We start from the raw sequence: 26,716 nt of genomic DNA on the forward strand, positions 1-26,716 counted from the left end.
GAAATTTAAGTAAATGTAAACATTAAAACTCAAATGAAATGAAGCACATCCAAATTACCATGTTTAACAATTACACTGTATCCCCATAACTTGTAATTTTTCACCTGAGAATTCTAATCGTTGGTGATCTGCTTAAAAACTGAATCTATTTAGTCAACATTCTTATTTAGTACACTGTTATTTAATATATAATATATTCTTTGTGGACATTTTCATTGGCAGTTCCAGCTTCTTTCTACTTTGATTTTTTTTAAAAAAATATTCAATTAAAGAAAAATAGGAAGTTAGCATGTTGCAAAATGTTAACCTTCAGTCTAATTTTTATTTATTTGAATGCCTCACTTACATCTAATTTTTTTAAAATAAAAACAGTGAGCAGCTATAATTTAATATTCATTGGTAATGTACAGTATATCCAGGGCTTAAAGGAATAATCTGTGGCAACCCCAAAATCAGGTTCCCAGCAAGATTCTTAAGAAGCTACTGAGTATGATGATGAATTCCGTGTCAGCCCAATTCAGAAGAAGCTCCAAATTTCTACACTGACTCACCTGATGTGCATGTTTCTCAGATGTCAGATAGAACCAGGGGCTCTTTATCAAGCAAAGGATGACACTTCCAGCCTTCTAATCCTTTAATTACATGTTGGGAATGTATGGAACAACTGCTTTTACCTAGCTTTTAACTTCCTGCAGTGAGCTCTCCAGGGTCCTGGCCATGCTTTGTTGTTCTTACAGCTTGTTGATGTCCTTTCTCTGTGAATACACTACCAGTCATTAGCTAGCTTCATCTGAGTGCTCGGTCAAACTAGGACATAGTCCCACTAGTATGCCTTTTGGTAAATTTTTAATGTTGTAACATCATAGCAGCCTTTTTGAGGAGAAGCAATCCTTACATGGTAGCCATTGCCATACCATACTGTTAAAACTCCAAATGTAACCACCCACTCAAAAAAATTGTGGTAGACAGTCTCATAGTAGTCTAATACTTCATCTTTCTTCTATCAAAAAACCTAGATGAGGATACATTTTTACTCTGGTTTCCCATTCATACCACAGATGAGACCTATACTTGTTTAGTTTCAGCCAGTTTAGTCTATTTATTCTGAGGCCTTAATTTTGATCAGCACCGAGCATGAAATTAATACTCATCATAATATTTAAATGCAGAAACAGTTCTTATTAGTGCCACCCATTGATTACTATATGACTAACAATTTAAAAGATGACAAAAGTTTATGCAAGATGTGACTCTTTACTAGAATATTTTTCACATGTATGCTGCTGTATTTATCTTTAAAAACACCATTGGCATAACTTTGGAAGTAGATTTATAGAGTTTAAGAATTTTAGGAAAATATTTTAGTGCCATAATTTAAATGTACTGCAGTCACCAGAAGAAGAGTTGTCCATAGCATCATAATGTTTTATGTATAGATATAATTAAAATATTCTGAAAACCATTCTACTTTATTAATTGGTACTTCCTAGTTTTACAAGTGAATCAACCTGACTCATCAACATCTTTCAAATATTACTACACCTAGGAGGTTATCAAGGAATGGGTTTTTCAGATTTTTGTTTGTTTAAAATAAGTTTCTGATTAGCCTTGGATAGTTCATCCCCACTAGATGCCTTTGTTTACAGCACGGGTGTCAAACTTGATCGCGTCATGTGATGTATCATAACATATTGTGACATTTTTTGCCTTTGCGGAACTGGAGTGGGTGTGACCTGTGTGTGTGATGCATCCGGCCCCTGGGCTGCCAGTTTGACATCCCTGGTTTACAACATTCAATGTTGTGAGTGATATTCAGTGAGATAAATATTTTCTCAGTTTGTTTCAGTGTTTAGCCAGAGTCAACTTTCAGACTATATATACTATGTTCTCCAAGAGTATCGCTTAAAAAAAAACCTTCTATATGCCAAATGATTATTATTAAGAACTATCAGTACTTACTGTTTGCTTCCTCTTCTTCCTACTGTACAAACAATATTTTGGATATTCCATTTGGGGATGAGGGTAGAAATCGACTTGTCCATGGGTTATGTAAGTTGATAGAGGGATATAATTGAGTCAGAATCTGGAATTAACTTTTGTAATTGTTATTAATGGCCAAAACACAAATCTCTTTCCTAAATGAAAAAAAAATACAGAAAATCAGATTTAGTTGGCTTATCTTGTTAACATTCTAGTTTTTATATTTTCTCAGTGTTGTTATTAATAGAACCCACATTAGACCTTTGACCTCCCTGAGAATCTTGTATCCTCTTCTGAGTTTTCTCTTCCTATTGAAGCCTGAGTGGCAGAGCTTCCAAATAATGTTTTTTTAGATAAAAATAAATAACATATTCATTATCCTCCAGTTCAAACAGTTTAGACTCTTCACAGATAAAAATGTTATTCAGTGTGTTGCAGGTGCTATGTATATTACTGGATTTGCTGAATCCATCTCTGGCCTCCTGAACTTCACTAACATTTGGGCAATCAGAGGCATCTCCCTTGTAGTTCTGCTGGCCTTGCTTGGAATTAACCTGGCTGGGGTGAAATGGATAATACGACTTCAGCTGCTACTTCTCTTTCTCCTGGCTGTTTCCACACTGGATTTTGTCATTGGATCTTTCACACACCTCAGTCCAGGTAACCTTTTTCTGACTCTTCCAAATCAAGATAACCATCTTAACGTATGAATGAAATAAGTGTTTATCTATTTATCTGTTGATTAAATATACTAATATGAAAAAATATTTCTAAAGCCACAGTCTGTCTTTCTTTAAGTTTACACAAGACATATATTTTTATGGTCTCTCTCTCTCACACACACACAGAGGAAGAGAGGGTGGGAGGGAGGGAGGGAGAGGGAAAGAGAGATTGGTTTATGGTCTCCCTCTCACAATCACAAAGGAACACCTTTACAATAGACGTTTTCCTATGCATTAGGTACACATGTTTATTATTTATTAAGTAATAATAAATAGTGTATTAGGTAAATATGTTTACCATCTTCAGGTTTTTTAAAATAACTGATTGAAAGTGATTTTTTAAAAATGTGCTGGGCAATTAATAAATATATTTTTTGTAATCTTTAAAGTATTTTACAATTCAGTCTGACGTATTACTATACAGAAAGGAACCAAAATCAATTCACTTGAATTGAAGTGGCCATGCAATTAAGTAATGGAAGAAAATAACCAATCGAGGACTACCCCCCTCCTAGCAATTTTGGATGAAATGATTATGTCTAAATACTCAGAGTAAATTATTATGAGTTTCATTGGGTGCTTGAGAAATTTAGAGCTGAAGAAAATTATAAAACAGAATGACTCAGAAGGTTATTTAAACAGATACACCCATCCACAGCTGTTTTGGCCTAATGAAACTCAGGGCTGGATCTATCCAGACACTTCATCTGGTCAACCTATTAACTGCTTCACTTGCAAATTGTACCTGCTCCATATTGCAACCTGTCTTCTTGGCTCTATTTTCTCCCCAAAAGTCACTTCCCAATTGGTTTTTCCCCCCATAGCCTTTCCAAGCATTGTTGAGCACTGTATGTTTCAGAATCATAATGTTATAAATTCTACTTATGAAAAACTAAAGGAAGCTGCATAGTACTTTTGTTGGCTGGGAATATGAGGCTGAGGAATTTTGTATAAGAAAAATAAAGTTGACAGTGTAAATGTGATTGTTTGATAAGATCAAGTCCACAAGTATTAGAGAAGGATATGTGGCTTCTAAAAGATCACAGAATAGTAATTGATTGCAAACTGAATATGAGGTAGCAATATGTGACTGTAAAGAATGGAAATATGATTTGGAAATGCATCAACTAAAGTGTAGATAGTTCTCGCTTAATGATGGTAATTGGACCAACACGTTTTCATTTTATAAACACACCATTTAAAAGAGACAATAAAAAAACTAAGAAGGAAACAAAATGACTTGAACACATGCTCTCCAGCATCCTACACCCAAATAAACAGGGATTAACATCAGATAAATAATCGAGCAGAAAATAATAATCAAGGAACTACATTCACCAAGAAAACAACACTGCCAGGGCAAGCTACAATATATAGACAGCAATCAAATCTTACACTCATTAGCATTGATGATGTTACCTAGTCAGATAGTGCAAGCAATCAAACCAGATTCACAGGGTACTGAGGACTCAATCCTGAGTCCACATATTATCTTCTATTGGAATGTAAAATATATCACTTTTGATGCAATATATCAGATCTAGACTGACATTGTTTCTAGGCTCAACTTAGGCTGTTCTGGGAGTTAGCATTTGACTTAGTAGATCTAAAGCTGGCTATTTCTCACTATACAAAAAGCAGAGCATTAGTTTTCAGCCTTTAGTTAAGCTGCTGCAAATGAGGTTATCATATATGGCAGTGTTTACCAACTTGAAAATCTGTTGTCCAGATTCAGAGAACTTCTTCCTAGGTAAATCCCCAACAATAGGATTTAATCATCAGTAAATGTATATAGATTGATTGCTTTAGTATCAGATTCACTGCTACAAATCTGTTTATGCTTAAGTGGCAATTTATTATTTATTCTAATCATACCAGTTCCATTTATGCAATTGGAATTTATTTCTTTATCATGGTCAAGCAAAATGAAGAGGGAGCATTGGTATATTTAAAGAGGCATATTCTGAAAAACATATTACAACTATATATACAGTTTTTAGTTATTAAATTCAAACATGTAAAAGTAAATGTAGTTACACAACTAAACAGAAGGTGTCACTTTATCTTCAAATTCTTTTACCTCAGCTTTTTAACAGTGAAATGTTCTTTCTTTCTTCGCTTTGCATTCATTTATTATCTACACTGATATAAAAATCTAAAAACTAGGACAGGACGATGAGTCACTTGCAAATATTCTCATCTCTTCATCTGGAGAGAATTTTTAACAATGCATATGTTGTGAGTCAACTCAGAAGAAAATCTCAATGGCATCGTAGCCTGGATCACATAGTTTAGAATTACCTAACACTTGTTTACATTTTTTAAAAGGCAGCTGAGGTATTTGCTTCCTTAGGTAGTAACCTTAATCATTTTTAATGAATAAGGCCCACTGAGCACAGTTAGACTTATTTTTGGATAAATAAAGATTATGTTCTCCTATGAGAGCATAACTGAAATTTCTTTGCCAATGTAAGGTCACTTAATATTGACTACATATCCCCCTAAGATCATTTATTGCTCAATTTACCGAATTTCAACTCGGAATACATATCTGTAACTAATTTTCATTCTAGAACTTTTGAAAGTAGCTCTGAGACCAAAAATGCTGCAGTGTGTTCCCACAAGATCCATTTTCTTTTTGCTTGCTTGCTTTTCGTCGTCTTGTTAAATACATTTGGTTATTTCTTGTGCTTCTCAGATTGCAGTTAGAATTTTTAATCAGTCTTGATTATCATTATGCTCTGTACAGGATTTAGTCCTAAATGGTAGATTACAGAAAGGATGCCCAGAGGATAGCACCAAGTTCTTTTTAAGTTGGTTCAGAACCCCTCCAGCAGGTATGATGCACCTGGAATGTACATAACTTATAAGTTCAAGGAGTTTGAGCCTCAGTTTCATTTGGCTGAAGAATGGAAAATTATGAAAAAAGAACTGATTTCTTCTACTGCTGCAACTATTACTGCTATGATTTGGCTATGATAGTTAAAAACATTCTCTTAAAAAAATAATTCTGAGAAGCATCCTTAAACCAGAAACTAAGAATGCCACAGGCATTGTAAACTGAAACTAAGCCAAAGAATAAGTAAGAAATACAATAGAACAAAGCAAGAACATCCTTATGCAACCTTTACATTTTTGAAAACTGGCAATATAGCACCACCAAAAGGGACTGACTGTGTTAAAGATTTCTAGTGTGTTAAGCCACTGTAAACAAGAAGATGCTTATGATGCTTTTCACATAATTTCATGGACTAAATAGCCTTTTAATTTGCCTTTGATCAGGATGTAGGCAGTGATTAGTTGACTGATTGTCTAAAATTTCATTTTTTAAAACATGAGATTCTATTGTAATTCATAGATCCGTTCTTCCTCCCATTCAAAGTATTCTTTCTCTACTGTTCCTAAACTATGATTTGGGAAGTCCTGAAATACCAGAAACATCCTCTATGCGGTATCTAAGTATTGATTTTCAGATACCTCATATAAATGCTCTTCATGGGTATTTGAAAACATTCTTAATACATACCTTACCTTTTCTCTCTATGTCATTTGAATGTCAAAGGTATTAAACATATATAGACTTTTTAGAAAAAGATCTTGATCAAATGTGCAAGAAATGTTAAAAAATATCAGAAACCAATGCGAGAGAAAAGTTTGTGATATACAGCTTGAGTGATTGCTATAATACAGTAAAATTTTGTCCTCTCTCCCCATGTTGTTATTCTTGGCTTTAATTATTTGCAGTAGTTTTCTATTGCTTGTTTTAGAAAAAAAATGCATTATGGCTTATGTGGTAATACTAATAAAAAGTATTAAAGGTGGTTAAGAAGTGTTATAAATAAATAAATAAATAAATAAATAAATAAATAAATAAATAAATAAATAAATAAAAAGTAAGTGAGTAAGTAAGTAAATAAATAAATAAATAAATAAATAAATAAATAAATAAATTGTGGTGTTCTTTAGAAAGAAAAAACCCTGTATAGCTGTAACTGATAATCAGGTTATATCTAAGGCACAAAGAAATGTGGTAGATTAAAATTAATCACCCTAAAACAATCATGTTGTAGTACTCCCTTTAGTCTTCATATGTCAAAAAGCACACAAACTTGTACACATCCCCTTTATAGATCTCAAATGAAATTCGCTACGTGATTAGGCTTGGGTGGAGTTTCCTAGCTGTATCACTCCCATTTCCCCAAACACAACACACACACACAGACACACACACATCAGTATTATCCCAGATTCAGTCACTTCCTTCCCTTTGCTGATTTTTATTTTTAGAAGTTGAAGTCAAGCACATATTTTTCATTGTAGGTTTATTCTCTGATGGGGTCTCCCTGGCTCCCTATAAAAGTTCCTCAGTCTCAAAACTTTGTAGCTTTAGAGATCTAGAATTAAATGATTCTTGTTTTAAGGCATGTTAGAGTAAATACAGATCTCCACACAGCTACCTTCTTAGTCCATTTCAAAACAAAACATCTACTGAGTTGGCTTTAATGTTCATTTAGCATGATAGGTGAACCCAATAGTTGTGGATTGTAAGCCATGATTTGCTGTTTAGTAATAGGTCTGACTCGGATTGCTATATCTTGAAATGATGGCATGGCTATTCCATAGAATAAATAGGAAAGAATCAAGATCATGTCTTGGGATATGTACATTTTTCCACATATTGTGTGTGAAAAGTACTGGTAATTCCTCCAGATCTTGTTGGAAAACATTTTTCAGGAGGAAGACTTTGTGTCCCAGGCTTTAAATGTTAACATTTTTCACTCATTGTTACTTCTTTTTTCAGTGGGTTCAGAATTGGAGGAGCATAAGAACACAAGTCCACCCCTGAATGAGTGGTGCAACAACCCTTAGGAGACAGTTCTTTATTATCTTCCTGCAGACCATTTTGAACTTTTATACATAATACATAACTTTATGATCCTTACTTTCAATATGTTATAAGCCTCTCTGAAACATTTAGTCATCAAACGTTCATTCTTGGTGCATTGAGTAGTTGTGACGTGCTCACAAGAGATTTTGTTGGTTTTGCTGTTTGTATTTTGTGTCAGCTTCTGTGATTGCTAGACAGGCTATGCTTAGGTGCAGACTCTGTTATTGGTTGCTGCACACTTTAACAACTTTCCTCATGTTTTTAGCTGTAAGGTAGTCTGGTTTTGGAAAAGCAGCAGCTAGAAGTGGGACAAAAATAAAAATAAATGGAAAAACTTAGATATTCTCCTGAATAAGGGTTGGACCCGGGAAGGCAAATTTTGAAAGCTCCAGGGCTTTCTTTTCCAGCAGTGGTTATGACCTTATAATAGCTACCAGCAGCAGCAAAAATCAAGCCCATTCCCCAGATTAAGTGAACGTCTGGAGAATATTGAATTTGTGCAAACAGCAAGTGTAGGATATTTGTTTCAACAGTACTTCAGTTAAGCTGTTTGAAGGTTACACTTGAAAAGGAAGACGGAGAAAAAGTAGAAAAGCTTCTGCAGAAAACAGCACGGTGAATTTGAGCCAGGTTCCTTATAAAGCTAGGCTTATATACTGTTTAAAAAAAAGGAAATTTCTTTTAAGTCATAGGGATAAAGCAAAGTTTAAATTCTTCTGCTGAAAAGAAGGAGTTATATATAAAAGGAACAACATTCTTCACAAATAGATGCAATTTCTCTTCTACATAACTTGGCGTAGCTTTATATACATATTTGATCATCCTAAACCAGGGGTGTCAAATTTGTCCACGTGCCAGATGCGTCACACACTGGCCACACCCACCCTCATTTTAGTAAAGGGGGAAAAAGTCATGATACGTCACATGACGGTGCGAGTTTGACACCCCTGTCCTAAGCAAACTGTTTCATATTTATATTTAAAAGAACACGAGACTTTTTAAAATTAAGGTTCATCCTCTCATTCCTGGGAACCATTTTATATGCCATGTCCTTCTCATGATGTTCACATAATTTGACACTATTCGACTTCTTCACAAAGATAGGGTAGAGTCTGCCTGTTAAAAGAGGATTGCCTCTTCTGTGTTCATCAGGTAGCTCACATCTACCCACAAATCACCTGTGTAACTCTGATCCCAAACTGGCCTCTTCCTCTAGGTCATGGGTGTCAACCCGTGGTGTCACGTTGCTGTCACATGACATTTCATTATGTTTTTTCCCTTCATGGAGCTGGGGTGGACGTGTCTTGTATGTGACACATCTCGCCTGCAGGCCACCAGTTTAACACCCCTGCAGAGTCTAGTTTAAGCCCCAAGTTAACCAGAGCTATCAAATGGTTTATTCCCCACTGGCTAATATTAATGGAGAGGCAACAAACGCAGGAGAATTCACCTTACAGTATCTTGTCCTGCATTAAAACTACTGATACTGTGGCAGAAAAGAGATCGATAATCAGGGCCACAAATTTTATTCCAGCATATTTTTGTATTGTTTTAAGGATTAGTAGATTGCATGTTAACACCCATCTGGATGTATTCAGCAGTTCATAACTGGAGCTACATTAATATCTCCTTGTTGGTCTAAATGTATCTGGTTTACCATTGTGAGAATCCATACTATGATCGCTTATTTGTGTCTCAGTACATTGGGTGAAAATTAAATATTCTGAATGGTCACTTGGAAAGTATGATTAACTTATATAAAGTCAGCAAATTGTAATTTATTCAGTTAACTGTGATAAAAATCACAGACATAGTGTGACATGTGAATCCAGTCACTGGCCAAGTGATTGGAAGGACATTTTTGAAACTCTGAGTAATAATTGGCTGAATGTCCTTGTGTCTGAAAGTGGCATGTTGAACTGACCCCCAAAAGGCTCAAATATTGTCCTGGGAATCAACACATAAAAGTTAAGTTCTAGTGGTAGGAAGAAGAAAAGGAGAGCTGGTATAACGAGTGTTCTACAGCAATGAAGAAAATAACATTAAGAGATGGAAATAAGTTTTGGGAAGTTTATGGTTATAAAGAAAGCCATCTTAAGGATACAAAGAAATGAGACTATTTTATGTTTTCATAGGTCAATTTGAAATAATCAGGAGACTCTTTTATTCTAAACTTATTATGAGGTTTTCCAAAAGCTGATAATTATTTGTCATAATGAGCAGCTGTCTGCAAGGAGTATAAATCCTTCTATTCCCCACCATCCAGTCAGAGCTGAAGAAGCTTCTTGGATGAGAAGTGAAACGCCTTCAAAGAAAAACCAGAATGTCCAGTTGCCTCTTTAAAAAGCAACTTTGGGACAACCATGACCTGGATGACTGAGAATCTCCATAGACAGCCATGGGGCAAAATATGCTAACATTGTAAACTGCTCAGAGAATGCTGTAAACCACTATTGAGCAACATATAATTCTAAGTGCTATTGCTATTCTGCTTAAATGCATCTGGAAATGGGTGCTACAAAATTATCGACTCCAACCAGCAGCAGAATTTCCACCCAACGACTGTATAAAGTAGACACTATGGGTGAACAGATCAGGAGATTGCTAATGTGATCTTTTATTTATGAAAACCCACCCTGCTTGCTTCCACCCACATTTTTCCAATTATAGTGCATTGAATTGATGTGACATCACTCTTGACCATAGGCCAGTCTATTCAACAGTCTGGCTAAGAAATTTATTAACTGGTTATCTGCCAATAAGTCTGGAGTCCGATTTGTAATGCAGACTATTCTTTTTTTAAAATGATAACATTGTTGGGGGGGCTTACAACAACGGGCCTAGGAAAACCTGCAGAATGTCTGGAGTAGATAGTTCAAAGAAACATTGAAAAAAACCCTGATTACCTATTTATGAAGTAGCAGGGATGAAAGTGGAGAATTAATGAGTGTAATTTACCAGCATCATAATACTGTATCTTTGGCTGGCCAAAATATTAAAATGTGATGTATCATTCTCATTACTACTACTGATTAGCCTTGTCTATCATTTTGCTTTTTGATCTTGTTACAGTAGTTGTAATCAAAAGCAAAAATGGGAATTGCAGCGTCTGTAAAATTTCATCGGCTGCATAATTGGAAATCAAGGCAAATCATAATTCACAAAATTTGCCGGATTAAACTAGTGCTGCTAAGTGAACTTCTACTGGTTAAGTTGAATGTATAATAGACCTTTAAATTATCTACCCAAAGCTTGTGCAAATGGCCATAATGTTTTTCTGCTTGGCAGCTGTGGAGTGCTATTATCCAGTGAGTGCTGGAGCCAGCAGAAAATAAACTAGAAGCAAAGTTGCTATCTGCACAAGAAGAAAGGTGGGGATGGAGAAGAGGGGGAGGGGATCTTCTGTGGTGCCTGCAGGTCTTCTGCTGATGCTTCTCCATGGATGGGAGAACTAGAACCAAAGAAGCCATTCTCTAGCACATCTTTCAACATTCCTCCTCTCTTCATTAGATGAGACTTCCCTCTTCCTTCTAGCTTCTGTTGCCATGAATGACAAGGAAGTGAGTTTCCTGCTAAGAGTGCTTTGATAGATCAGAAAATTGGCACCAGCGTCCCCGTCTACCACAAAACTACACTTCCATCTTATCTTACTAATTGTTGTCCTCAACCTTCATCACAACTGCTTTTCTCCATCTGTCTTTTTTTTCTTCAGATCTCTCTTAAGGGTCCTCAACCTTTGTGTAACTGGAATAGTGGTGGAAAGAGAATTCTATAACCCAGGACACAAATTCTGAAATGTATGACATATGGAATAGAGCAACATGTGAAACCCTCTTCACATGTTGCTACATTCTATATGTATACATTCTTTCATTCAGAACGAAAGAAACTTCACAGTGATTGATTGATTGATTGATTGTGTTGAACAAAAGGATTGTGCCAAGATAGGAGCTGGGACAGGTAGTGGAAACGGGTAACCATAGTCTTTAAATGCTAGTATCAAAAACTTAAATTGGGCTCTGGACTTAATAGGGAGGCAGGTTAAATTCTTTCTGAAGTAAAGAAACTTCAGGAAAATAAGGGACGTCCAGAGAAGCATATACTGCAAAGTACCAGACCAAGGTCAGATGGACAAGGGATGGCATGCTTCTTTCCCTGTCTCTATTTTTCTTACCACCAATAGGTTAGGCAAGAGAACTAAATGACTTTTTGTGCATTGGGAGAGACCTGACTTGCTCACCCACAAAATGGTCCTGAAAATCAAGAGGCCACTAACAGGAAAGAGGAATGTCTGCCTACCTGCAGCAATATCAGATGCCCAATAGAGCAGGTTGAGCCCCATATGTACCCTCATCTTTATATGATGTACTTTAGACTGACAAGTTGGTATAGCTTGTGCTGGAAGACATTGGAAAACTGGATCAGAAAAGGACAACTAGTGAGTAAGACAACATTATGTTGTCCATGTCTTCTAAATTCATTTTCTGAAGTCTCACCAATCCATGGTTAGCTGGTCTCTGGAAACAACAGTCTTGTTTCTGTTTTTGTTGGATTTTGCTTTTACTTTTTGTATGATTTTTTGGGGTTTGTATTATTTTTGTGAGCTGTCAAGAGTTATCGCTCAAGGATGGGAGGCCATACAAGTCTTTTAAATGACTCAAGAAATAATGTACCTGTAACTTTCCTATCTTCCTTTGGGACCAGGTTCAGAGGATTCTGCTTTTGATCAATCATAGTTTATTATATCACCCAGTCACAGATCTGTGGTTAATCTTGAACATACAGTATTCCACAATGCTGTCCCTGTGGACCTAGGGAGTGCTCTGATTCCAAATATGCTTATGAAGTTATTTTGAGGGGAACACTTCAGAGTGATGTTGCTATATGCCAAGGGACATCTTGAAAAAAATGCCAAAAGTGTGGACCAAAGCTCACTGAGAAGACAATGAAATAACAAAGAAGAATGTTCAAGGATCAGGATGAGTTTTAGTAAAAGTTTGTGTAGCCTACAAAATGTCCCTGTAGTTTGAACTCTGTAGAAAGAATTGAACCAGGGCCTGATGGATCTGCCCAAGAAGATGGTAAAAGAGATGATGCTACAGTAATCTCCTTTTCTGGAAAGGGAATATGGGAATGGGAACATAAATGAAGGGCAGTAGACTTTCGTGCAGTGTGTAGAGTTTCCCTTGAATGTCCTGGAGGAATTACTAAAACAAATTAGGATACAACAGATGAATCCCATTGCTGCATCATTCTTTAGTACAATGCTTGCATAATTACTGTATAAATATATGAGAAATATATGTATAATAGCTTGCCATACCTCCTCATTTGAAAGATGTGTCTAAGAATCACATCATTGACTCAGTACAATATGTTTAAATTTCTATGTTTCCCTTTGTAAATCATACTGAAGAAATACATTTCATGTAGAAATGGGATTTGACTTGATGGAAATATGGGAACTCAATGTCCTCTCTTATAGAAGAATTTGGGAGGTTCAAAGGATGTGGAATGAGATAGCTAAGTCTATTAGGGGGAAAAAAGACTTTGGTCATAGGATGGGAGTTGTCCAGTTAACTAAGCTGGGCAAACAATATCTTTAAAGCTCCTTATCGTTCTCAAGCTATGACCTTCTACATCATGCTGATCAAATAGCTGGCATTTAAGTCTTCTTTCATTTGTTTTGATTAAACTTTTATCTCTTTCTGTATTTGTGAAATTTTCCATCTGTACTGCCCTGTGATTAGACTTTGAAAAGTTTTGTTCCTTTCCGGTTTTACTTCTTTGCACTTTTTTATTACTACATTTCCTCATCCAACTTTTCCCCTCCTCCAAATTCAGTACTACAAACTCCACATTTTTTTCAATGCAATGTGGACTGTTCCTCCCCTCCCCTTTTGCAATTTCACAAAAAGAAACACAAAATCTGTGTAATAGCATGCTATTCTAGAATCCATCGAGTAGCTACATTTTATTCCAAATGTAATGAAGCTTCCCTTGACGCAGTCAAGGAAATATGTGGACAAATCTAGAGGCATGAAATCTTATTTCATAATTTATTTCAATTCTCTTTGTGGTATGATACTGGTTGTGGTGGGCTCATGCCTCCCGCCATGGGAATAGCAGACCAGTTGGCAAATGCAGTGTTCTGTGCAACAAAATTGTGACTGGATTTCTCTAACTTAAGAGAGCAAGCATGACACAAACAGTACAATCTAGTAGCGATGTGGAAACATTTAGTTCCTTAACTCTTGTCCATCATAGGTGTATGTGCTATTGACTCCATGCTTCCACCATATTTACAACTCAAAGTAATACTACTGCCCCCGCTTCTGTGTGTCTAATAGTTTTTTATACATAGCAACAACAGGAAGGAAGAGTGGTTTCAAGGGGTCTACAGATATTGTAGGAAAGGCGGAACAGTCCAGACAGAACATGTGGATCATGATCAGATTTGCCCACAAACTCTCTTCAGCTTTTCTAAAAGCTTTATTATCCTGGAAACCTATGGCATAATGCACAGATATTGTCATAGCTTAGTGATAGCAACAACAAATATGCCTTCAAACAAAACTCAACTCCTCTTTATAGTTTCATCTATCTCTTAGTTGACGATTACTTTGCATGGAACATACTAAATGCCTCCTCTTGTGTTCTCAATACTTTAAATTTGTTTGCTGCTCATCTCACCATTCAAAACAACTCAATAATGGAAAGATTGCCTCTTTCACTCTATCAATGGTGTTTTCATCTATCTTTCCCCTTTACAAGTCACTACAATGATATGAACTGAGGGTTGCAAAACAGTTGAATGAAAGGACTTATTACATATTTAAAAAGAAACGAACTATAGAAGAGAAATGTAAAATGTGTTGCCCTTGCTAGCAGCCATACATTTTATGTAATATTTAGTTGGATAAGCCAATTAAAATAAATGAAATATTCTTAATTTGCTGATACCAAATTCAGAACTGTGGAAAAACTGAATTCTGTAACTCATAACATGTATAACCACATCCATTCTACTCCAGCCAAACATAAGTTGGATTCACACATGCTACCTTGTAATGTGGCTTGGTTGCTTTTGGTTTAGTATGAATCTAGCCATTGTGGTTTGTAAAGTCCGTTTGATGACTTAAGGCAATATATTGAACAGTAACTGAGTTAGCAATAGCAATAGCAGTTAGACATATACCGCTTCATAGGGCTTTCAGCCCTCTCTAAGCGGTTTACAGAGTCAGCATATCACCCCCCACAGTCTGGGTCCTCATTTCACCCACCTCGGATGGATGGAAGGCTGAGTCAACCTTGAGCCGGTGAGATTAGAACCGCTGAGCTGCAGATAACAGTCAGCTGAAGTGACCTGCAGTACTGCACCCTAACCACTGCGCCACCTTGGCTCTTGCACAGAAACAAGATTGTGACCCCAATCTCCATCAACTGTTAGTAGCTCTTGAGAACTTAGATGTCTTCCTGCCTTGCCTGAAGACATATTGTTAAATATGTGTGAGGGATAGACGCAGGAGCCATGGAATCAGAGAGTAAGATGTTTATTGCGAGATGACAAGCGATTCAAAACGTCCCTGCAACTGTCAGGGTATTTATACTCGAGCCCAAAGCAACTGTCAAATGACCAGCCAATCAGAGAGCTGGTAACAGGGAACATTTGCATATATAACACTCCTTCCCCCCAGTTATTTGCTTTGTGTGTTATTTATTTGCATTTTTTTTTGTGTTGTCCATGTTCACATTTACAATTCACTCCTTCCCCCCCAGTTATTTGCATATTCATCCTCTGCGCATGCTTGGCAAGACCTTAGGGAAGATTTTTCCGGTCAAGGAGGCTGGAGAGCGTACATGGAGGGAAACTCAAAGAAGTCCAAGCCTGTTGGTAACTTGAAATTGTGGTTTCTGCGGGGGTGTGTGTTCTTATGAGCGGCTAGAGTTGCTAGAGTTGCTCTTTGAGAGGCAGGCAGCTTAGGAAAAGGCCCTGGTGGAGCAGCGGTTTCTGAGCGGAGCTGGTAGTTTGAGAGCGGAGCTGGCCCTGGAGGCAGCAGCGTGGAAGTTCCTGGGCAGGCAGGTGGCCTTGGGAGGTAGGCAGCCTTGTAATGCAGGTGGAGCAGCAGAGGCTCCAGGCAGCAGCAGCTGCAGACAGTTTGTATTAGGCAGATAGAAAGCTGTGAGGAGATGGATGGCAGCAGCGGCTGCAGACAGGCAGGTAGTTCCAGCCGAGGTTGGCCTTCGCGGTCTTTGGCTCGTCCTTGGAGTTGGCGTGGCTCGTCCTTCAAGTTGGCGTAGATGGAAGGCTTCACGGTGGCTACTGCTGCTGCTGAGTGCATGCTGGCCATTTGTTCTCCGATGTGGTTTTTTTCTGATTTCCGCGTTGTTTTCCAGGCTCTGCGGAATCACGATCCCATCCTCGTCGCCAGTATTATATGCCTGAAGACATATGCATAGGATTTAGCTTGGGTGCTTTTGCAGGGAAGCACATGCTCTCTCAATGAAAGATGTCCCTTCTCCTAAGGGTTAAGTTTGCTTTCTTTTAATGGAATCCATAATTGGAGCTCTATCCTTGCCTGCCTGAAGTGAATATAGGATTGCAGTCTGATATTATTGGGATGCTTTAGTTTTGTGCTCAGCCTAGTTTTTGTGCTTGTGAAAAACAATCATTAACAAGTGGAGGGCACATCCACAACATTGCATGTACTAAATTAAGATGCAGCAACATTGTGTTTCATTTTTACTCTACTGGGATTGTGTACAGTACAGAGATTGTTTTCCCTTTGAACTGCAAGCCGTAGATGCTCCTGGAAAAGGCTGCAAATAATTGCCTCTCTGGATATAAATAATGCAGAAACAACCTCCAAAGCCAACTGTATCCCATTTTCTTCCACACTGACAGAAACTGAGATGGCCATGAAGTATCTTCCCCCTGAAATGCAGCTTTAGGGATTCTGGGGGTGTATTTTTTGTTGGGGGTGGGGAGGTTGGCTTTAAATGGGAAGAGTTGGGAGATCCAGTCAGAATCAGCAAACAGTAACTTGGAAGGAAAAAATAGTCAGTACTTCAGAAGGGTGGAGATTTCCTTTTAGGTAAACACATCATTCATCTGAGGGAGCACATTCTTTTTCATCAATAGATGAGGCGGCTGAATTGCTATTCTCACGGCTCGGCCTTGTTAGATTGTTATAAGCCATTTTAGCTAAACTCTATGCATTTTCTTTTGCTCGGCTTGGCCTCTGGAATTCAAAATCAATACTGTACTAATTGAATAATTCACTGCTGTACAGAAGTGAACAATAAGAGAAACCTTCATTCTGCACTCTCTTTCAAAATTCTGCCTCTTACGACAAATTAATTACAGTGCTGTATCTGTGCACAGAACTGGCAATCTTGCATTCTTGTCAATGGGGTTTTTGTATTTAATGTGCCATGTTGTAATAATCATTTTCTGCTTATAAGCACCCCCAGAAACATCTGGCTGAAGATGTAGAACAGGAAATAAGTATAAGATGAGCCTTGGTTTGACCCATTGATTGTGATTTTATGAACAGTATTATCTTTTGTATCATCTTTTCCCTGGAAATTTGTCCAAAACCATAAAAGTAGCACAGTACACTGATTTGCAGACTGTGGGGTTAAAATTATAATACTTCACTATGAAGCTTGTTTCCAAATACATACGCTAATTAATATATAAGAGCCCAGAAATTCCATCACTCATTTAGGATCTCAAAAGATTTGAAAACCATAATAAAAAACCCTTTGCTTGCCCTCAAAAGCATAACAAAATACTCAGTTATAGAGACATGAGCATCATACATAGGTATACTTCTATTTACCAATATCTTATGTATTGTGGAGCTGCTTTGTAAAGAGTTGAAATTATACTGCTGAATAGCACAAAATAAATCCAATATGATGCATACTGAATGCCAATTTTAATTGAAATCCCTTCATCCTAGCATCTGAAAACATTTAAAGCTTGAGTCAGGTATTTATCCTTCAGTCTCTGGAATTTTGATTTAAGCTCCTATACAGCCCCCCTTTTGGTTTTAACGTTTTCCCACCCCACAAGTACCCATTATAAGAACAGCTTGGCATGGTGATAATCCTTTCAGAATATTTTCAGTGTTGTGTTATTAGGTTTCGCACTATAGCCCCAGTGCCAAGATTTGCAAAGCTTTAACTTTTGAACTGACTTTATCTTGAATTCAACCCAAAACTTGAGTAATCTGTGATGAAGTCCAGCTTTCACAGAACTTACCATGGTGGATATCTTTGTTCCAGTTACATAACACCTCTCCCCATATAACCATTGCTCAATGCCAGCGATTTCACCTCTTAAGTATTTTCCAAGTTCTCAAATCAGTAGACAGAAATCTCATACTTTTCCAAAGTTTGGAGATCTGACTTATTCTGCACAATGCTAACTTTTCTAAAATTTTAAAACACAACATTCCTCCCCCTCACATATGGGCTCTTAAATATGTGCAAAAACAAATCTTACCTCCAGTAAGATTTAGAGAACGAATAGGAAGTTCCTCTATTTACTTAGGAAAGCTAGTGGGAATTATGGATGTTTATTTCTCATTGCTTGTGTTCTTTTTAATGAAACCCATCATGCTTTTGATTTGGGATGTGATGACATCTGTGGGATAAAATATAGTTGTTCTGCATATTTTATCAAGAGGAGGTATGATCCTAATAATTTTGCCCAGGGAGCTAAAAATAAAGTTTTACTGTGTTTCCCTTCTTCAAACTTCACAAATGAATAATAGTCACTATGCCTCAGGTTCCATGACTCAGTAATCATTATTTAAGACAATAGGGACAATTTTGGTGCTTTTTTTGCAATGTCTAACAATGGAGATAGAAATGACCCCTGTGATTCTCTTGACCTCTGCCAGATATCAACAGGCCCAGACAACTGAGGCCAACTTTACTTGGATAGGAAAGTGATGGTATCGCCCAAACATCTTTGCCATTAGAGGAACTTTCCCTAAGGTGATAAAGTTTGGAAATTCTATTTCAGCAGTATCTGAACTCCAGAATATCCACTTCCCGTTTCTAAATATATAATTTTACTGCTATGTTTCATTTAAAATGTTGTGTTAAATATCTCTGGCATAGTACATGTGGGTTTCTTTTCAACTGTTTCATCTAATCACACAGTTCAAAAAGATTTAAACATCATTTGGTCCAACCCTCTGCTCAGTGTAGAATCTGCTAAAGCATCTTGGGCAAATAAATATCCAGCCTGTATTTGAGGTTTTCCAGTGAATATATCATTTCAAGGAACAATCTGTTCCTCTAGTTGATGCAATAGCTCCTGTCATTTGGCAACTGCTCCTAATATCTAACCTGACTCTATTTCCCTGCAGTTTCAACAGGGAGCTGTTGATCATACCTTCCAGAACAAGGGAGAATGAGTTCGCTCTCCTCCCTATGTGACAATCCTTTAGCTTTCTGAAGACTATTAATAATTTTTCCATCAATCTCTTCTTTTGCAAGTGAAACATTGATTAACTATGTATTTTCAAGTCATTTTCAACCCCGAGCAACCAAATAGATCCCCCCCAAAGCTAAACATATCAGTTTATTTCATTGTTCCCCAAAATACCCTGGCTTCTGGTCCTCTCACCAACTCGGTATATCTCCTCTTAGCTCATTCCAGTTTATTGATGCTGTTTTTAAACTACAGAACTGATGTAATAATATTCCCAATAAAGGCAGAATTGAATGGAACAAGAATTTCTGCTGATGTGGAGTCTATGGCCTTGCTATTACATGCCAAATTGCGTTTGCCTGCTTAAGAGTCACATTGCACTCTTGCCTCATGTTTAACTTGTCATCAACTAGAACTGGGGTTTGAAACTTTCAACCAGCAAATGAAACTAGATCTTTTGATTAGTAGGAGTGGGGTTTTGAACATCAGTTGACAAGCTTTATCCTTTCCATTGTATCATAGGTTTTAAATTAGAAAGGTTAGAAACTTTTCAAGAGATTAAGGGAGGGGAAAAAACCCTCTACACAGGATTTCTCCTCCCTCTCCCATTCTTATTCCCTTGCAATAAGTTTGTTTTTGGTTCCCATAACTCTGAAGAAACTATTCCAGTCCTTGAAGAACCCAGCTGAAGGAACCCTACACTAGAACAATCACACTATTTTCCATATACCACAACATACCCCATCCCCGCACCATTCAATAAATGTACCTTTCCTTCCCCTACTTCCAAATCTGGGACTTGACATTTCTCCCAGTTAAATTTCATCCTGTTTTTTTCAGTCCATCATTCAAGCCTGTTTAGAATGTATTGAATCTTCTCATTCTTTTCTGAAGAACCTGTTCTATTCCTCCTAGTTTCTTGGCAGCTGCAGGTTGGCTAAATATTCCCTCAGTCTTTTCAGGCAGGTCACTAACAAAAAAGTTAAATAACATATCTCTGTGACATCAGCTGAGTGCTATTTTCCAAGGCAATGGGGAGCTATTTGTTAATAACCACTGGAGGTGTTTGTTCAGCCAATTAGACAGTTTTGTTATTACTCTAAAACATTGTGTTCCAGAAGCCTGATAGATGTCCTATAATTCAGTGTAAGACCTAATGTTCCTTGAAGATTAGGAATGATGCTGTTGACTTCAAGTGAGCTTATGGAAAATGGGCCATTTTCAAAGACGTGTAAAGACTAAAAATAAGAACAGGCATAGGGAATGAAGAGAGTAGAGATAAAAACTGCAATGTGCATCTCTTTTGTGCTGAACAAGCTAGAATTTATATATTGTCACACTGTGTTATACAGTTAAAATACCTATATCTAAACCAGGTTATTTAACAATAGAACATGGAGAAAGAAGTGTATGTACAATCTGAATTTCTAAATAGTTCACCAAGTTTTCAAGTTATAGAAAAATGAATTTTTTGGAGTGTTTTACATATAGGTAGTCCTTAACCTAAGACCACAGTTGGGACCAGAATTTCTATTTCTAAGCAACATGATTGTTAAATGACTCTTGACAAATTTTACAATTTTTCTCCCATGATAGTTAAGCAAATCATTGCTGTTGTTAAGTGAAACAAATGGTCATTAAGAGAATCCAACTTTCCCAATGACTTCGCTTGTTGGAAGTGGCTGGGAAAGTCATAAAGGATGATCATGTGACCCCAGAACATGACAACCATTGTAAATACATGGTGGTTGCTAAGCACCCAAATTTTGATCAAGTGATGGTGGAGATGCTGTGATGGTCATAAGTATGAAGACCAATAATAAGTCACCCTTTTCATTGTTGTTTTAACTTTAAATAGTTGGTAAATGAGTGATTATAAATTGACAGAAAACCTTATCTTTCAGTGAACTCTTAATAACTTTTTTCAATCTTCTAAGTACAGAATATCCTATTAATTTCCAAACTACTAGTGTATAACAATAGTTTCCTTTTGAATGTGCTTTTAGGAGAATTAAAAAATTAGAACAGCTTGTGATGCTAATGTTGTGCTCACCTCCATTTTCATACCCACAGAATATGGCTTCATTGGCTATTCAGAGGAGCTTCTATTGAACAACACACTGCCAGACTACAACCCAGGGGAATCTTTCTTCACTGTGTTTGGTGTCTTCTTCCCAGTTGCCACAGGTACCATGTAATTTGATGGGAGTTTTAGAGGATGTACTGCAAAATTTTGAAAGAACCTGAACTTGGCCATCTAGTTTAGCATTCATTATCCTACACTGAGCAAAGAATACATTTAGGAAATTCTCAAAGGTGCTGAGGAGAATAACTGTGTTTGTACAATACCTATTTCTCCAAGAACAGAATATTCTAGAGAAAGCTGAAATGTTCTGCCCTTCGTCTGGACTGCAACAGTCCAAGTTGTCCAACCATTCCAGAGGTGGTCCAGCAGCTAAGAGAGAATAAGTAGGAGGCTAAATCCACAATCTTCTTTTCTACTTTCTGAGGCCGGAATAATTGAAAATCTTCCAACAAACTCTAAACAGATAATCCCACTACAACTTACTCGATTCTGTAATAACATCCTACCTAATTTGAGGCAGATATGAGAATAAAACGTTTCCACCACATTTATTAAATAGGTGTATATTTAGTGTGTACTTTAATTGGTGTTTGATTGTACTTTCCTCAAGATTTACTACACCTCTACTGTAACCATTTGATTCAATGTTCAATAGTGGGCGTTACAGGTTTCCCATAACCACAGAGGACTATTGGAAGCCCTAGAATTTGTGCTACTTGCCATATGCTAAACAAATTTTCCATATGCTAAATTTGCCATATGCTAAACAAACAAAGTGCTCCTTCTTATCTTACGGTTTGGCAAGGGCTTCAATAGAATTGGAATGCATTAAACCTGGAAAATCTCCCAGAGCATTCAAGAATGCCTTAGATCCAGAATGGTGAACCTATGGCACACATGCCAGAAATGGCACGCAGAGTCCTCTCTGTGGGCATGCGCGCCATCGCCAGCTGCTCTTCTAGTTTCTGGCGCACATATTATCTGGTCTTCGTGGGCGCTGGAGTGCCCAAAAAACAGGCATATGCATGCCGGCCAGCTGGTCTTTGGGTTTCTGGCACTCCAGCGTGCGCAAATACATGCACGTGTGTTCTGGTTTGGGCACTCGGTGCTGAAAAGGTTCGCCATCACTGTCTCAGATGCTGTAAGTTTCAAACCAATCCTTTCATCCTTGCAGGATAGATCAGCCCTGGCCCTTTTCAGGAAATGGGATAGTATATCTTCTCTTAACTAGTGAAGCCAAATTAACAAGAGATGGGAAATGCAGTGTTCCTACCTTTTTATCAGCTGATACATGAGATTCCAGTGGATGCTAACACTCCCAGTCCAGCCTTGAATGATATCAGCCAAGTTGCTAGCAGGATTCATATAGTACACCAAACATTAGTTTACTTAAGTGTGATTTATTAAACAATTTGAATGTGGTTGGATTTGCCAAATATACTAGATTAAAACAAAATAAGCCATAATTATACCTTGATGCAATACCTAAACCCTCTCACTTTTTTCTACAATAGGCATTTTATTGGCTTACACACTTTTAGAGGGCTGCTTTGGTACTTCTTGAAACAAAGCATCCTTTGTAGTTGCTTCATGAAACAGCACAGCTCTTTGCTTCTAAAAGAATGATATGAAAGTGCTTTGTGGTTTTGTCTCATGTTGTTCCCCTTAAATATATTTTTATTTTGTTCAAAACAAGATTAAAATACAAAATACAGACCTTAAAAAATATCTAAAAGAAAAGAAAGACAAAAAACACAAAACAAATTTAAAAATGCATCAAACCACCCATCCCCAACACATACACACATAATATCCCCTAATCAGCTGAATACTGATCACTAAAACATAGTTCCCACCCCTTACAAAACAGGCACTCCCAAAAATTTTAATCTACTAAATCTATTTACAAATTGTTGGCCTGTCTTCTATAAGTTTCATGTTGTTCCCACGGCCTTTTCCAGAAAATCCAGGAGCCAGAAAGAGACTTTCAGTGTGAAACGGTGTAAGAATATTCTAAAGCATGTGTGGAGAAACTGTGCTGTTTACTGGATATTCAGAGGAGGCTTCACCATCATGCAGAATGCTTCAGATGTAGGCCCAGTGCCATTAAAACAAGCTCACTTTACAAGGTTGCCAGAAAGATTTACTCTGAAAATATTTTGCATTCAAACACTGTGATAGACGAATATCCAGCTTCCTAAGCATGAATTCCTATTCTGAACCACATTGAAAAATGGTAATGGAAGATTTCTACCCTCTGGTTTGTGTGTTTAGTACCCATAGGTTCTGTCCCCCCCCTTGTTTTTTAATATCAGCAAGAATCAGTGAATTATCTGGAGGCTGAGGGCCAGACTAGAAACAGTCTTCACATGTAGGCATCCATACTAGCCACAATGACCAAAAAGTGACAACATTTTGAAAAATAAATTTGTAATCCCAATTACTCAGCGGATTGAACATCTCATAGTTCTTGCGACTTATAAACAAGTTGTTTACAGACATAGAGTGAGGTTGTGTGGTCACTTAGTTTTTAGAAGTAGACACAAAAAGGATCAGTTACTTTAAAAAAGTAGCATGGCAGGAATGTTTCCCATGAATCTCTTTGTGCAAGCCTCATGTATTGCTCAGAAGTCATTTTTTTTCTAAATATTATTTATCCTCTTTTAAATTTGGAAGCAGAAAAATTTCTCCAGTTGTTTAAAGAAGAGGGGATAAAGCATGTACTGTTTCTCTAGGTATGGAAGATAACAATTTGCCAAATGCAGGTTAAACCTTTGCTCTCTGGAGGCTGAACAAGAATATTAAAAACTGTTAGGTCTGTCTAAGCATCACAATGTCAATCAGATGAGAGCTAAGAAAGTGCCTTTTTCGAAGGGAATAGTATCAGTTTCATGGAACACTCTCTTCTCAGTGCTGTTCATAGATGTATTATTTTGCCATACTCTTTTCAGGTGTTCAGATTGTGTCTTGTAAGCAGCTCCCTTTGGGCAAAGTTCCTGAATACTGAGCCTCACATATAGGTATACGTATGTAATATTCCATCATAGGACAGCCAGCCCTTGTTTAGTAATCAGAATTGGGACTGATGATTGATTGTTAAAAGAAGTAGTCATTAAGTGAAACTGTGATTGTGTTTACAATCCTATCTCAGTTTTCCTTTGCTTTGCAGACCTGTGAAGGACATAAACACAAGGACTGGGTGTAGAGTTACTTTGTTATCACTATTACAACTCCAAACAGTCACTGTCTGGTTGTCACTAAATGAGGACTACCTGTATTTAACTTAATATGCCTCTCATTCATTCATTATATGCAGGTTGAACCCATGAGGTTTTTTAAAAAACAACTTCCTGTTGAGTCTCTGTGATGCGGCATGTAAAAAAAAATTCTAAAAGAGATAGGAGTGTTAAAAATATCATTAAATTGATTATAAACTGATAGGCTCTGGATACTTCTGAATTCTGTGGAAAACTGGGGAAATAATGAAAGTTAAAAATGAAGTAGTCAAATAAAATGATCTTACATGAACTTCTCAGCTTAAGCCTCACTTAACCAACAAAAGATACCCACCAAGCCTTGTGCCCCTCTTATTTATAATCCCAAACAAGCATCAGAAATAAAGTTATCCAGTCTAATACAAAAGGATTCTTGCATTCCCTTCTCATACACATAATGTTGGTTTCCACCTGGCTTCTTTTTGATTAATAAGAAAACAAAAAGAAGCTTGCTAAATCAGACCACTGATCCATCTAGTCTAGCATTCTGTGTCATGCAAGGGACAACTAAAGGAATTTGATAAACTTGCAAATCTAGATTTGTACTATTGTTTCTCTGCAATTAATACTTAAGACAGGCAGGCAGCTTAAGATTCAGCATCTAGGCATACCCAGCACTTCTATAAAATTATCCAATGTCCTTTTAAAAGTATCCAAATTACCTTTTATCACTTTGACTGTTAACTGAAATTCTGCAACTTAATCTTGAACTACATAAGAAATATTTTCTTTTCTAACTCTTTAATCTCCTGTGTGTATTTCTCCACCAAGCTCTTTCCTTCTCTTAGATTCCTGTTCCTATTCTAGATCCAGCATATTCTTTTGGACTGCTAGTAGAAAGTCAGTTTCCTCCTCTAAGTGTTTGTGCTATCTTTTGTTGTATACAGATTGTCTCTGTATATTGATTTTGGCACCTGTAACCATGTTAGAATTGCAGGTCCATTCTGGTAGAGAGATGTTCCCTAAGGATGAGTTCTGGAATGAGTCTAAATGCTTGGAAGACTAAACCCCTAGTCCTTTCCACGCTTATGGAGCATGTAAAACATGTTCTGATTTATCCTCTTACCTTATTTTTTCTCTAGAATATTTTTTTCTAGCTGCTTTTGAGATAAATGATTCATGGCTTTCTTGCACCATTTTGTTGAAAATATTTCAGACATATGGCCTTGCTAGTTTTTCTTACAGGATTATCTTAAAAAAACTGAGTGCAAAATAAAATAGTTTGTTTATCCCCATGCATATTACAATGCATTTAGTAGATATCAAGATAGGTATTTATGCAGTGGTTAAAGTCAGAAGACACTGAAAACTGATTAGAAGTGTTAGAAGAATCAATTTGGCTATAAACTGGAAGACCATGAGTTCTAGCTTTGCCTTTGGCACAAATCCAGCTGAGTCACCTTGGGCCAGTCTGTTTCTCTCAGCTGCAGGAAAGAGGAAACAAGGACAAACCACTTTGAAAACTTCAGGGACTTGTTCAGGCAGTCGCCAGGAATAAATACTGACTCAAAGGTACAATAATGATAATAGGAGGGAGTAAGGCTGGGGTTATCAGAATCTAAAGAATATGCAGTGGCTAAAAAGAGAGCAAATGTTTTGATTTGTGCATCCACCAGATAACTGGTAGTCAGCAAATTATTCCATTTTTTTAAAAGCTCTATAATGAATTTAAAAGATGCAATGGATGAAAGTTACTTCGTGTTCATATGCACAGGGAGAAAACGTCTGTGTCTGTGTCTGTGTCTGTGTCTGTGTCTGTGTCTGTGTCTGTGTCTGTCTGTCTGTCTGTCTGTATGTATGTATGTATGTATATGAGAGGTGGGTTCCTATAGGTTCGCACCAGTTCGGTAGAACCAGTTTGTCAAATCTATCGAACCAGTTAGAAGAGGTTCCACCAGTGGACCCAGAAAGCAGGCCACACCTACAGAAGAGGTTCCAAAATTTTTTGAAACCCACAAAAGTGTCAGGAGCCACAACTGCATTGGTATTATTTTTAGCACCACCTTCTGCTGACACAGTTCTATAAATCTGTGCTTGCTGATCAGCAAAAGCTTTTTTGGGGTGTGGATTCTGTTCCTGTAGTTTGCTGCCTGCTTCATCGCTTTTCATTTTAGAAAAAAAAAGGAAAAACTTAAATTTCCTCTTATGCCCTGGAAGGGAGTATACAGCACGAGTAATGTAGGTAAGAGAGCCACTCTATAAAAGTGGATGAGAATTTAACTAAATTAGATGGTGTGACAGAAACCATTTGATCTCTGGCTGCACAGGCCAAGCTCTGTCTAGTTCTCATTGCACCATACCAGAATTCAAGGT

At 37.2% G+C, this 26,716-nt stretch overlaps 1 protein-coding gene across 1 annotated transcript in view; it reads left to right on the plus strand.

Moving 5' to 3' along the window:
- The window catches only part of SLC12A8 (solute carrier family 12 member 8), a 67,533-nt gene that overhangs the window by 16,070 nt on the left and 24,747 nt on the right, over positions 1–26,716 (plus strand). The window contains exons 5-6 of the mRNA XM_014073421.2: positions 2,409–2,640; positions 21,116–21,229. Coding sequence (XP_013928896.1) covers positions 2,409–2,640; positions 21,116–21,229 — 346 coding nt within the window. The remainder of the gene's footprint in view (positions 1–2,408; positions 2,641–21,115; positions 21,230–26,716) is intronic.

Source organism: Thamnophis sirtalis, unplaced genomic scaffold, assembly GCF_051295495.1.
Source record: "Thamnophis sirtalis isolate CommonGarterSnake01/CBP01778 unplaced genomic scaffold, rThaSir2_p1.2 scaffold_1, whole genome shotgun sequence".
Taxonomy (NCBI): domain Eukaryota; kingdom Metazoa; phylum Chordata; class Lepidosauria; order Squamata; family Natricidae; genus Thamnophis; species Thamnophis sirtalis.